Raw genomic sequence first — 13,997 nt, 5'->3', positions numbered from 1 at the left:
TCACAGATTAATTTAATGAGGAAGCTGAAGATGTGACTTCCCACCATGGCCCACTTAGTTAAAAATTTTTATGTGTGTGTGTTCACGCCATCTTAGTTTTAGTCTCCTAAACTTGTCAGGTTTAACCTATGGCCCCTTTTCCGTCCACACTTTTTTTAATTGTTATTATTTTTTTACTCTTTTAAGCCATTTCAGAGCTGCTTGAGAGGCCTCCCCCCACCTGGCTATATTTCAATTATGTGAGTCATAAGCCTTTTCCTAACCTCTGGGTGTGAGGGCCACCTTGCAGGTGACCATAACAGTTGGCTCAGTGAGCAGCACATCCCATGTGACCACCCTGTGGGTCTGTCTTCTCTTGCTCTGACTTGCTCACCTGCTCTGCTGCCTGATGGTGGCCCGCACTGTGAGCTACTGGGTATTGGGGAGCTGGTGCTGTGAGCTGTGCTGCCCCGTGTGGCAGTGTTGACCCTACCAAGCCCCAGTTCTATGTGCAATCGACCAGACTGGACAGTTTTGAGAACTTCTAGGCATTCGGGAGCAGGCGTATGTGGTGGGGCCCTCCAACATGCTTTTGGTTCAGTGTCCTGGGTGGAACCTATCTGTGCATTTAGAGTGAAGGTGTGACTAAAGCTGAGTTCTCCTTGAAATTTGTGTGGGTAATAGGTTGTTACTAGGATTATACCCTGTGAATTAGGTGACACCATCAGATGGCTATTCCCTAAAGAGCAGGCTTTTTTTTCCCCCTCAGTTTTTGGGTAATTTTTAAATTCATGTTTTGTTAAAGTATAGTTGACATACAATATTATATTAGTTTTAGATTTACAACACAGTTACTTAATAACACTTCTATACTTTATAATGTGATCTGCAAATAAGTCAGTAACCATCTGTCACCTTTCAAAGTTATTACGATATTACTTTTTTTTTTTTGGCTTATAAACAACAAAAATTTATTCCTCACAGTTCTGGAGGCTGGAAGACAGATCCGGGTGCCAGCAAAGGTTGGGTGAGGGTACTTCTTCCGGGTGGCTGACTTCTGGTTGTATCCTTTTCCTGTGCTATACATTACAGCTCTGTGACTTATTTATTACATAACTGGGAGCCTGTACCTCTTATTCCTGTTCACAGTTTTTACCCATCCCACCTCTCCCATGTTTTCTCTTGGAACCATCAGTTTGTTCTCTGTATCTATGAGTCAGTTTCTGTTCTGTTTTGTTTGTTCATTGGTTTTACATTTTTAGATTCCACATATAAGTGAAATTATACAGTATTTGTCTTTGTCTGCCTTATTTCACTTAGCAAAACACTTTCTAGGTCCATCATTGCCTTATGGCCATAACACCCATTCTCCTAAAATATCTCTTGCTGAGCAGGAAGTCTCCTAAACAATAATTCATAAATTAAAATTAAATTAAAAATCTGTGCCACTTCCAAATTGTTTGCAGAGAACTGGACTCCATTGTTTTTACCCCTTAGTAAAATTAGTTTATATAACCTTGTATCAATTTAACAGGACCTTCAAGGATTGAAAAATGGTATATGAAACCTATTAGGAAGAAGTGCTTCTCCCCAGTGCTTCTCCTTTGAACATCTGAATGTGACCTCTTCTTAAACCTGGAAAGAATGAATGACACCTCACATTGGATTACTACAACCTTGAGTTTGTGATCACAGCAAAGAAAACCCTATTCCCAGGCCCCCAAATTATGGAAATTACTGATTCCATCCACTGAGCAACAGGTACACAGTCTGCTCTCATAGATTTAGGTAAGTCTGGTCTGTTCAGTGCCTATGTCAGCAGCCTCTCAACTACAGTTGGCCTTCACCTCTGAAGGGACATGACACACCTTTACCTGCTTCCCTCAGGGAACCTCAGCACCATTACCACCTCACAGTCTCTGCAGGCAGGATCTGAGCTGTGTTTACCTTGCTCCAGGAGAACAGGTATGACCTGACATTCATGATGTTCTCCTTGCTGGATAGTCATTTGACATATCTGAAAAAAGGGGTTCACCAAAAGTTGATGGGCCATTGCCTGAAACATTTGAGGCCCTGATGTTTTGGTTACCTTTTTAAAAATTGTTTTATGAAAATGGGCCACCTTCTTAGGCCATGCACGAATAACCTCAAAATGGACTAAGACTTAAAACTATAAAAATATAGGAAGTAAATATAGGAAGAAAATATAGGACGTAAACTCGTAGATATTGCCCTTAGTAATATTTCTACTGATATGTCTCCTCGGGCAAGGGAAACAAAAGGAAACATAAACAAATGGGTCTACATCAAACTAAAAAGTTTTTGCCCAGGAAAGAAAACCATCTACAAAATCAAAAGACATCCTACTGAATATTTGGTAGTGATATATCTGATAAGGGGTTACTATCCAAAATTTATTAAAAACTCATATAACTCAACTCCAAAAAACCACAAACAATTCAATTAAAAAATGGACAGAGGACCTGAATAGACATTTCTTCAAAGAGGACATACCGATGGCCAATAAACATATGAAAAGATACTCAACATCACTAATCATCAGAGAAATGCAAATTAAAACTACAACATGGTATCAACTCACACCTGTCAGAATGGCCTTTATCAATAAATCAACAAACAACAAGTGTTGGCGAGGATGTGGAGAAAAGGGAACCCTGGTGCACTGTTGGTAGGATTGCAAATTGGTGCAGCCACTATGGAAAACAGTATGGAGGCCCCTCAAAAATTAGAAATAGAACTACCTTATGACCCAGCAATTCCACTCCTGGGTATTTACCCAAAATACTAATTTGAAAAGATATATGCACCCCTATGTTTACTGCAGCACTATTCACAATAGGCAAGATATGGAAACAACCAAAATGTGCATCAATAGATGACTGGATAAAGAAATTGTGGTACAATGGAATATTATTACTCTGCCATAAAAAAGAATGAAATTTTACCATTTGAAACAATATGGATGGACCCAGAGGGTATTATGCCAAGTGAAATAAGTCAGAGACAGACAAATACCATATGATTTCATATGTGGAATCTAAAGAACAGAATAAATGAACAAACAAAATAAATAGACTCATGGAAACAGAGAACAAACTGATGGTTGCTGGAAGGGAGGAGTGTTGGGGAATGGGTGAGAAAGGTGAGGCGATTAGGAAATACAATGTGGTAGTTACAAAATAGTCATGGGGATATGAAATACTGTATCGGAAATATAGCCAATAATATTGTAAAAACTGTATAGTGTCAGATGGGTCTTAGACTTCTTGGAGGATCACTTCATAAATTATATAAGTGCCTAATCACTATGCCATGCACCTGAAATTAATATAATAATACTGAATGTCAACTATAATTAAAAAATACGAGGTTGGACAATTAAGTTCGTAAACTCATCCTAGAAAAAGTGCTACACACCTCATTGCTGAATGTCACTGTGATCACCTTTGAAGTACTCCCCTTGGGGAGCTATGCACCAACACCAGTGCCCAGTGCACCCTTCAAAGCAATTTTGGAACTCTTTTTCTGGAATGGCCATCAGAGCTGTCATCATATTACCCTTGATGTCCTGAATGTCATCCAAATGTCTTCCTTTAAATATTTTCTTTATCTTCGGGTAAGCAAAAAAGTCACTGGGGGCAAGATTAGGTGAGTAGGGAAGGCGTTCCAATACAGTTATTTGTTTACTGGCTAAAAACCCCCTCAGAGGGCCGGCCGTGTGGCGCGTTGGTTAAGAGCTGGCTTGGGACGCCAGCTCTGAGCAGCAGGACCCCTGGTTCGGATCCCACATGAGGGCCAGTGACACTGCCCTCTACAGCTAAGATGGTGAACAACAGCTCGACCTGGAGCTGGGCTGCCGTTGAGTCGCCTACGATGGCGTAGGCTGCAGCCCCTGCTGCAGTGGGGCTGCCATAAGCTACCGTGTGTGTCTGGCAGCCAGTGTGAGCTGCCAAGAGCTGCCGTGAGTGGCCGTCCAGAGTTTGGCGACCGATCTGCCTCACCCAGGAAGAGCGCAATGATAATATCAACATGGGCCAGTGAAGCGAAGTCCTCCACTACTAGAGTGAAGAACAAAAGGACAGCAACTTGTCTGTTCCCCTTCCCCCGATTCCCCAGCACTGTTCCCCTCCCCCAATTCCCCAATGAAATCTTAAAAAAAAAAAAAACCCTCAGAGACAGCGCCATATGAGCTGGGCATTGTTGTGATGCAAGAGCCATGAATTATTGGCAAAAAGTTCAGACCATTTTCGTCTAACTTTTTCACTCAGCCTTTTCAGCACTTCCAAATAGTAAACTTGGTTAACTGTTTGTCCAGTTGGTACAAATTCTTAGTGAATAATCCCTCTGATATCAAAAAAGGTTAGCAACATCATTGCAACAATTTCATGAATAATTGTCATAACTCGATATAGTCACGGGATACAAAGTACAGCATAGGGAGTATAGTCAATGGCATAATAGCTATGTATGGTGTCAGGGGGGTAATAGACTTGTTAGGGTTATCACTTTGTGAGGGGTAAATGTCTAATCACTATGTATTTTTGGACACCTGAAACAAAAAAATTATTGTAATAAATACAATGCCACAACCTTCCTGACACTATAGAGAAATAGCTAAGGCCCCTCTCAGCACTGACAACATTGTGTAGTTTCTTTGTGTTCAGGAGGCAACATATTCCTTGTTTACAAATTTTACTTGAACGTATTTATGCTGTTACTTGCAAACTGCCCCATCTTGAATGGGTACCCCTACCCCAGAAGGCTCTAGACTGTTTCAGTTGCCATACGACAGGCACACCCGGTAGTGTCCTCAGAGACCCCTTCACTATAAGGCCTCAGAGACCGCCTCTCACACCTGCATTTAACCTTGATGGCCTTATGTTGTAATTTCTGTCTTGGTCTTTTCTTAGTTATTTTGATTAGATGTTTATCAATTTTATTAACTTTTAAAAAGAACCCACTTTTATTGTTTTAATTTTCTTCATTGATTTTGCACAAGCATCTTGATTTCTTTTCTAATTTATATTATTATTTCTTTAATTCTGCTTACTTTGGGTTTAATTAGTTCTTTTTATTATTTTGTAATTGGATGCTTACATTAATGATTATAGGTCTTTGTTTTTTCTAGTGTATTTGTTCAGTGGCATAAATTTCCCTTTGCTGCATCCCACAGCCTTTGATAAGTTGTATTTTTATTTCATGTAGTTCAAAATAACTTTATTTCTCTTGAGTGTTCTTCTTTGAGTTATTTAGAAGTGTGTTGTTGAATGTTCACATATTTGGGGTTTTCAACCACCGTCCTGTTATTGATTTCTAGAGTAATGCTTGTGTGACGTGAGGGTGTGTTTTGTATGATTTCTGTTTTTTTCAGATTTGTTAAGTGGTGTTTTATGTCCTAGAATGTGTTCTGTCTTGGTGAAGCTTCCATGTGAATTTGAAAAGAATGTGAATTCTGCTCTTGTTGCATGAACTGTTTCAGAAATTACAAATTAAATCCAGTTGTTACATGGTGTTGTCAAATTTATTTCTGGCCTTGGTGATTTTCTGCTGCTGGAATTTATAATTCATGAGAAGAGGGTATTTCTATCACTGTAGGAAGGTATTCCTCTATTTCTCCTCCCATTCTCTCAGTTTTTGCCTCATGTACAGGGTGTGATCAGACAATATGGTGAATGTTTAAATTTTTAAAAATTATTGCAGTAAAAGACACATTGCCATTAATCCCCCTCAAAATACTTCCCTTCTCTTCGAACACACTTAAACCATCATTCTTGCCGCTTTCTGAAATAGTTCTGGAAGTCATCTTTCTTGAATGTCTTTAGTTGTACTGTCTCTGCTGCCTCAATGTCCTGAATCGATTCAAAACATTTACCTTTCATGGTCCTTTTGACTTTGGGGAAGAGCCAGAAGTTTCAAAGTGCCAGATCTGGTGAATAAGGTGGACAAGGATATACCGTAATATTTGTATTTGACAGAAATTGCCTTATACCAGAAGTGATGTGTGACACGGAGTGTTGCATGATGGAGGATGGTTTACAGCACACTTTAAAACACACCTTTTCTCAACCATAACTCACACCTGACGGACTGTACCAAACAAGTTGAAACTTGTCACACACTGTTACTAAGGCTCGACTCGCCGCTTCCCGTATCGAAGATCCCTGCCTTTCCATTGGATGGCACTGGGCAGCAGCGTTCACCATAATTTTTGTCACACCATGTATTTTGCTTCTCTGTTGTTATGCACATACACATTAAGGATTGCTATGCCTTCTTGGAAAATAGACCTCTTTAATATTTTAAATTTAAATCTGTATTATTTTAAACTGTCATCTGTTATATTATAAGGCATACAAAAGATATTTTACTTCCATTTATTCCTTTTCTAATTTATTACCTTCATCATTTATAGTTTTCTGATGAATTTTTTATTGTTTCTTTCAAAGTAGGTGTACTCCTGACAAATTCCCTCAATTTTTATCACCAAAAGTCCTTCTTTCCCTTTATTTTTGAAGGATAATTTTGTTTGACAAAGAACTCTAGGAGAGTTTTTATTCTTTAAAAACTATTTTACTTTACACTCTTCTTGCTTGTATGGTTTTATAAGCCAAATTTGATTTAATCCTTATCTTTGTTTTTCTATAAAGTATTTTCCCCTCTGGCTATTTTCAATATATTCTCTTTGTCTTTGATTTTGTCTAATTTGAATATGAGATACTTGGTTGTCATATTTAGTGTCATCTTAACTTCCTGGATTGACAGTTTGCCATCTCTCATTCGTTTTAGGAAAATCTGTGTGATTGTTACTTCACTGGTTTCTTCTGTTCTTTTCCTTCAGGTATTTCCATCATGTGTATTTAAACCTGCTTAAAGAAGGTTGTCTTGAGGTTCATGTATCTTTTTTGTTCTTTTTTTTGTGTTTGCATTAAACTCTGCTGAAATAGTTTTTTTTTTTTAATTTCTTAATTGAGTTCAGGCCATGTAAAGAACAGACTATTTGTGGCATTTTGCAGAATGCTGTGTTTGTTTTCCCTTTGCCAATTTTAGAGACACTGGGTGATCCTATGACTTAAATGCTGTGATAGACCCAAGAAGAGAAGTTCGTTTCAAGTTCTTTTGCTTTTTTCTAGTGAGGTTGGGATGACAGCTTCTAAGTTACTTAAATGCCAGAACAGAAATCAGCAGTCTCCTCCAATTTTTTTTTTAATTGGGGAATTGGGGGAAGGGGAACAGACAAGTTGCTGTCGTTTTGTTCTTCAGTCTAATTGTGGAGGACGTTGCTTCACTGGCCCAAGTTGGCACCATCATTGCGCTCTTCCCGGGCGAGGCAGATCAGTTGCTGGCCTCTGGACGGCCGCTCACTGCGGCTGCTGGCCGCTCACGCTGGTTGCTCACTACACACGGTAGCCCATGGCAACCCACTGCCACAGGGGCTGCAGCCTCCGCCGTCACCGGCAACTCACGGCAGCCCAGCTCCAGGTTGAGCTGTTGTTCAGCATCTTAGCTGTGGAGGGCAGTGTCACTGGCCCTCATATGTGGGATCCGAACCGGGGTCCTCTGGCGACCCAAGCCAGTTCTCAACCATCGCGCCACTTGGCCGGCCCAGTCTCCTCCAATTTTTAATAATTGACTGCTGACAGCTTTAGAGCCTCATCTCTCCTCCTTCCCCTGTGCCCCACAACTGTCTAAGGTGATAAGAAACCTTAGTGCTCCCTCCTTTGTGGTGGCAAGTGACTAAATTCACACAAGATCCTGCCTTTGTGTGTGAACTCTCACCTTAGCCCACCCCCTAACCTCAATAAAAAAGATCCATGCTTTTTTTTTTTTTTTTTTTGGTCTCTCAAGCTATTTCATGACTTACTCTCCCCAGAGACCTCAGTTATGGAAGTTGTAACCCCTTTCATACCCTAGTGGCCAAGTGATTTCCACGCTCAGGGGCTGAGCTCTCATGCTCCTGTACTCCATGGGGGAGCTTCGATGTGACAGAAGGGAGGGCAGCCTCTAAGGTGTCTTCTGGTCAGGAAAAGTTCCTCCTGATTGGGGAATGGAGATGTTATGTTCTGTTGGAGAAAAGCATTGCTGACACCTTAGATATTTTATAATCATGAGGAAATTTGTCACTGAACATTGTGGATGTCAGTGAACTCTCATGCAATCTATAGCTTTTAACCTGTTCCTCAGTGTCAGCAGGGCACAGGATAGACTGTTATCGTTCTGCTGGAGAGAGCACTTCTGGCTTACTATCATCTCAGCGTATGCCAAAAGTTGGCAGGAAGTTGTCATGCATTCTTCCTTGTATCTGAGCTCTAATTTCCAAATAACTTTCTAGACCATAATATACAGAGAGAGAAAGGAAGAACTGAATCTGTGATAAATATTACACAAGGTAAAAGCAGTGCTTCCCCATAAGAATATTTTCATTCAGCCAGCTGCATCTGATTACAGGCATACCTCAGTGATATTGTGGGTTTGGTTCCAGACCATTGCAATAAAGCCAATGATTAATAATCAAGCCTATACATTGTTTTGATTTCCTAATGTATAAAGAAGTTCTATTTACACAGTATTGTAGTCTGTTAAGTCTGCAATGCCATATGTTTATAAGATGAGTGTACATACCTTAATTAAAAAATACTTTATTGCTAATAAATGCTAACCATCATATGAGACTTCACTGGGTCGTAATCTTATTGCTAGTGGAGGGTCTTGTCTCGATATTTATGAATATGCAATATCTGCCAAGTGCAATAAAGTGAAGCACAATAAAACAAGGTATGTTTGCACTTCAAATGGTCTGGAGGGCTTTAAGACAATAAAGCCAGCCAGGCTGTGTTAAAAGTTGGATTTCCACAGGCTTCCTGGCTTCTTTGTTTTGGGTGATGGGAATAGAAGAAAAAGCTTCAGTTCTGCACTGTTTTAAATCATTGAAACTTCATACAGATGTGATGACCCTCTCTTTCATGGAGCACTGTAAATGGGTAATAAAGAGGGAGATGAAAGAATTTTTTTCACAAGAAATTGATGATTTTTAAATAATAATATTTGTTTCATTTGCGTAGCATTTCAATCATTTCCCAGCATGCTCTGAATCCTGCCATTAGAGAAAATTATGACATATTTGATCACAGTAAAAATGTGTTGGTAATTTCTGTGTGTTTATGATGGTGTTAATTTTATAAGGAAGTAAGTGTGGATAGAGAGTAATTTCTGATGATTAATTCATAGTATAAATATTTGGAGATGACAGAATCATACTTAACCTTCCTGTAAAGGGAGTCTAGGTGTCCAGTGCTGTCAGTCCCATGAACCACATATTTGTGGTGTTTTAGGACTCAGTGACCTTTGAAGATGTGACTGTGAACTTCACCTTGGAGGAGTGGGCCTTACTGGATCCTTCACAGAAGAGACTCTACAGAGATGTGATGCTGGAAACGTTCAGGAACCTGGCATCAGTAGGTAAGGATGATAAGTTACCTTTACTTCCTTATTAGAGAACACGTATTTCTTACCCTTCAAAATTGTTCTAAGATGTGTAATGTGGGAAGGGAGGACATTGGTAAATAAACTGGGCATGTTCATAGCTCATCACAGAACTAGAATCTAATAATTACTTATGTAATTTCTAATACTTTGGATGATTTTTCTGGGTCTGCATTTTAGGTAAAAAATGGGAAGATCATGACATTGAAGATCAGTACAAAAACCAGGGGAGAAAACAAAGGTGAGTCACACAAAGGAAAGCTGTAGGTCATGTGAGAAAACTATTATGCTACAAAATTTTAAAACGAAGCAAACAAAACAATCCCTGCTTCAAATTAATTACTTCTCAGAAATTTTTCATCAAATTACTTTCCTATATATGACATAGATGTTCAGTTTTGCAAACTGGTTCACATGAAAACAGCATTAATAAGCCCTATATATGAATATCACTGTTTCAATAACAGCAAGGCTAAAGTTGTCTTCCAGAGCTTTCAATGTATTCTATTTCAAACAGTGTTGATAAAGCAGAATACCTATGTTTTTGCTATAAATCACAAAAATGTAGTCAAAATATTCTAGTAAATATAAAATCACTTATAAAGAAATCATAATAATGTGCTTGTTGTTTTTTCCAGAACTCATATGGTAGAGAGACTTTCTGAAGGGGAAAAAGGTAGTGGAGAAAACTTCAACCTTATTCCAAACCTGAATCTGAAAAAGAAAACTCATGGAGTAAAGCCATGGGAATACAGTGTGTGTGGAAAAGTCTTCATTCAGCAGTCATCTCATAATAGGCACATCAGGTGTTACACTGGGCACAAGCCTTCTGAGTATCAGAAATATGGAGAGAAGCCATATAAATGTAATGTATGTGGGAGAACCTTCAGTTATTTTCAGTGTTTTGAAAAACATGAACAAAATCACAATGTTGGAAAACCCTATAAATGTGAGGAATGTGGGAAAGCCTTCATGTGGCTCAAAACCCTTCAAAGACACATGATCTCACATACTGTAGATGCTCCTTACAAATGTAAGGTGTGTGGGAAAACCTTTACTTCTTCAACTCCACTTCAAATATGTGAAAGAACCCACACAGGAGAGAAGCCCTATCAGTGTAAAATCTGTGGAAAAGTCTTTAGGTGTTATAAAAGTTCTCAAAGACATGAAAGAAATCACACTGAAGAGAAACCCTATCAGTGTCAAAAATGTAATAAAGCATTCAGGTATCCCAGTTATCTTCGACTACATGAAAGAACTCACACTGAAGAGAAACCCTATAAATGTAAGGAATGTGGCAAGGCCTTCAGATCATACAGTTCCTTACAACCACATGAAAGGATTCATACAGGAGAGAAACCCTATGAATGTAAGGAATGTGGAAAAGCATTTAGTAATAATAGGTCCTTACAAATACACGAAAGGTCTCACACTGGAGAGAAGCCTTATGAATGTAAACATTGTGGAAAAGCCTTCAGTGCTCCCAATTACCTTCGAAAACATGAAAGAACTCATATTGCAGAAAAACCATATGAATGTAAGGAATGTGGAAAAGCCTTTAGATTTTCCAATTCCCTACAAACACATGAAAGGACTCACACAGGAGAGAAACCCTATGAATGTAAGGAATGTGGAAAAGCCTTTAGGTCTTCTGGTAACTTACAAACACATGAAAGAATTCACACAGGTGAGAAACCTTATGGATGTAAGGAATGTGGAAAATCCTACAGATATTCCAGTTCCTTACAAATGCACGAAAGGAGTCACAAAGGAGAGGAACCCTATGAATGCAAAAAATGTAGTAAAACATTCAAGTATCCCAGTAATCTTCGAATACATGAAAGAACTCACATTGCACAGAAACCCTACAAATGTAAGGAATGTGGAAAAGCCTTCAAATCTTACCATTCCTTACAAACACATGAAAGGACTCACACAGGAGAGAAACCCTATGAGTGCAAACGTTGTGATAAAGCCTTCATTTCTCGAAAATCCCTTCAAAGACACATGAAAATGCATACTGGAAACACACCTTTTCAATAAGGAATATGGGAAAGCATTCATTTGCCTTAATTTGTATCAAAGACATGAAAGAACTCACACTGGAGTTACAAGGTATGATCAAATAATACGGTGAATGTTTACATTTTAAAAATGTTATTACAGTAAAAGACACATTGCCATTAATCCCCCTGAAAATACTCCCCCTTGCTTCAAACACACTTATCCCATCATTCTTGCCACTTTCTGAAGCAGTTCTGGAAGTCCTCTTTCGTGAGTGTCTTAAATTGTGCTGTCATGGCTGCCTCGATGTCCTGAATCATATTGACTTTGGGGAAGAGCCAGAAGTCACAGAATGCCAGATCCGGTGAATAAGCTGGATGAGGACACACCATAATGTTTTGATGACAGAAATTGCCATATACCAGAAGCGATGTGTGATATGGAGCATTGTCATGATGGACAGTAATTTACAGCACACTTTAACACACACCTTCTTTCAACAGTAGCTCATGCCTGACTGACTGCACCAAACAAGTTGAAACTTGTCACACAATGTTACAAAGGTTTGATGCGCCACTTCCCCTATTGCAGATCCCTACCTTTCCATTGGATAGCACTTGGCAGGAGCATTCACTGTATTTTGTGATCACAATGAAAAGGCTCCATGTCACACATCACTTCTGGTATACGGCAATTTCTGTCAAATACAAACATTACGATGTGTCCTCATCCACCTTTTTTACCGGATCTGGCACCGTGCTATTTCTGGCTCTCCCCCAAAGTGAAAATGACGATGAAAGGTAAATGTTTTGAATCAATTTAGGATATCGAGGCAACCACAACAGCACTACTAAAGACACTCACGAAAGAGGACTTCCAGAACTGCTTCAGAAAAAGTGGCAAGAATGATAGGATAAGTGTGTTCGAAGCAAGGGGGAGTATTTTCAGGGGGATTAATGGCAATGTTATTTTTTATTGTAATAAAAAATTTTTTAAATTTAAACATTCACCGTATTTTCTGATCACACCTCATAAACCCTATGAATGAAAACAACGTGGTAAAGTTTATACAGAACAGTTTCTTACAATGACATAAAAGAACTCATACTGGAGAAAAACCCTATGAATGTAAGATTTGTGGAAAAACCTTCATTTGTAACAAAATTTTTAAAAATTACAAAATGAGAGTACACATCGCAAAGAAACTATAAATTCGAAGAATGTGGGGAAACCTTCAGCCATCCGTCTTCCAAAAGCATGAAAGAACTCACTGGATCAAACCTCTTGAATGTAAATAGTGAGGAAAAGACTTCAATTGGCACATCTTGACATGTAAAACGCCACCCAAAAAGAAATGCAAATGTAAATAAAGTGAGGAGGCTTGATGGAAATTAATTCATGTATAATTTTCCAGAAAATGTTTAACATTAAAGGGTTGATTTTAAAATTGTAAATTATGTTTACCAAGCTTCTTTCTTTTCTTACTATTCATGCATCATTGTACACAGGATTTCTTCTACAGTAGACCCTTGAACAATGTGGAGGTTAGGGGCATCAACTGCCCACACAATCAAAAATCATCGTATAACTTAAGATGGACCTCTGCATGCACGGATTTCCATTGTATACACAATTTTAATCTGAGTATAAGTAGAGCTGTGCAGTTCAAACTTATGTTCATGGGTCAGCTGTAGGTTCTTTCAGAAATGCATATTGAAGTGAGACAATTCTGCAAGTTGTCTTTCAAGAATAGTATATAACATTAATAGGCAGTGATTTTTCATTAAATCAATTAATAACATTGTCTTTTTACATTTTGAACCCTGTTAGATCTATGCATTAATTCAAGTGCATTTCTAATATGCAATTAGGTATAATTTTTTTTAATGATGTTTACTTTTTTTGTGTTAAGGGGTCATTGAGAAATGACAATTTGGTATAAGTTGGAATCTTCTTACAGGTCTTGTGACAGTTTCTGGATATTCCTAGTCCATTATATATGTTCTCCCTTTCTTACTAAATAAGCTCCTGTTTTAAGATGATGGGTATAAGAGCCCTTTTTCCATTTTCCATTCTTATAAACTGTTGCAGTAAATTTTTGTTTGACAAGTTTATGAAAGAATACGTTTTAATTTGAGTTATTTTCATATTTGACTTTTTTTTTCTTTTTTCTTTTTCTTTTTTCCTCTTGACTGGCATTTAGTGAATAGATTTTAATTTAAGAAGAGATACCTTGGGGCTGGCCAGCCGAGTGGCTCAGTTGGTTAAGAGCGTGAGCTCTGAGCAACAGGGTCGCCGGTTCGATTCCCACCTGGGCCAGTGAGCTGTGCCCAAGCTGAGCTGCCGCTGAGCTGCCAACAGATGGCAGGATGGCTCAGCTAGTGAGAGCATATGCTCCTAACAACAAGGTGTCCAGTTGACTCCCGCTTGGGATAGTGGACTATGCCCACCCGCAACTAAGATTGAACATGGTACCTTGAGCTGAGCTGCCAACGGGCTGCTGAATGGCGACT

The 13,997-nt window shown here is 38.8% G+C and overlaps 1 protein-coding gene across 1 annotated transcript; it reads left to right on the top strand.

The window, feature by feature from the left end:
- The first annotated feature begins 220 nt into the window (after positions 1-220).
- Positions 221-11,659, top strand: LOC109391587 (zinc finger protein 14-like). The gene is given in 5 exon segments (XM_019659226.1): positions 221-239; positions 9,330-9,456; positions 9,661-9,721; positions 10,119-11,519; positions 11,521-11,659. Coding segments are annotated over 4 exon segments (1,593 nt in total). The 5' UTR covers positions 221-239; positions 9,330-9,422; the 3' UTR covers positions 11,618-11,659.
- The last annotated feature ends 2,338 nt before the right edge of the window (positions 11,660-13,997 follow it).

The sequence above is a fragment of the Hipposideros armiger genome, unplaced genomic scaffold (genome assembly GCF_001890085.2).
Source record: "Hipposideros armiger isolate ML-2016 unplaced genomic scaffold, ASM189008v1 scaffold_298, whole genome shotgun sequence".
Lineage (NCBI taxonomy): Eukaryota > Metazoa > Chordata > Mammalia > Chiroptera > Hipposideridae > Hipposideros > Hipposideros armiger.
The sequence above is the reverse complement of the archived record's forward strand: the minus strand, read 5'-3'. Positions and strand labels throughout refer to the sequence as shown.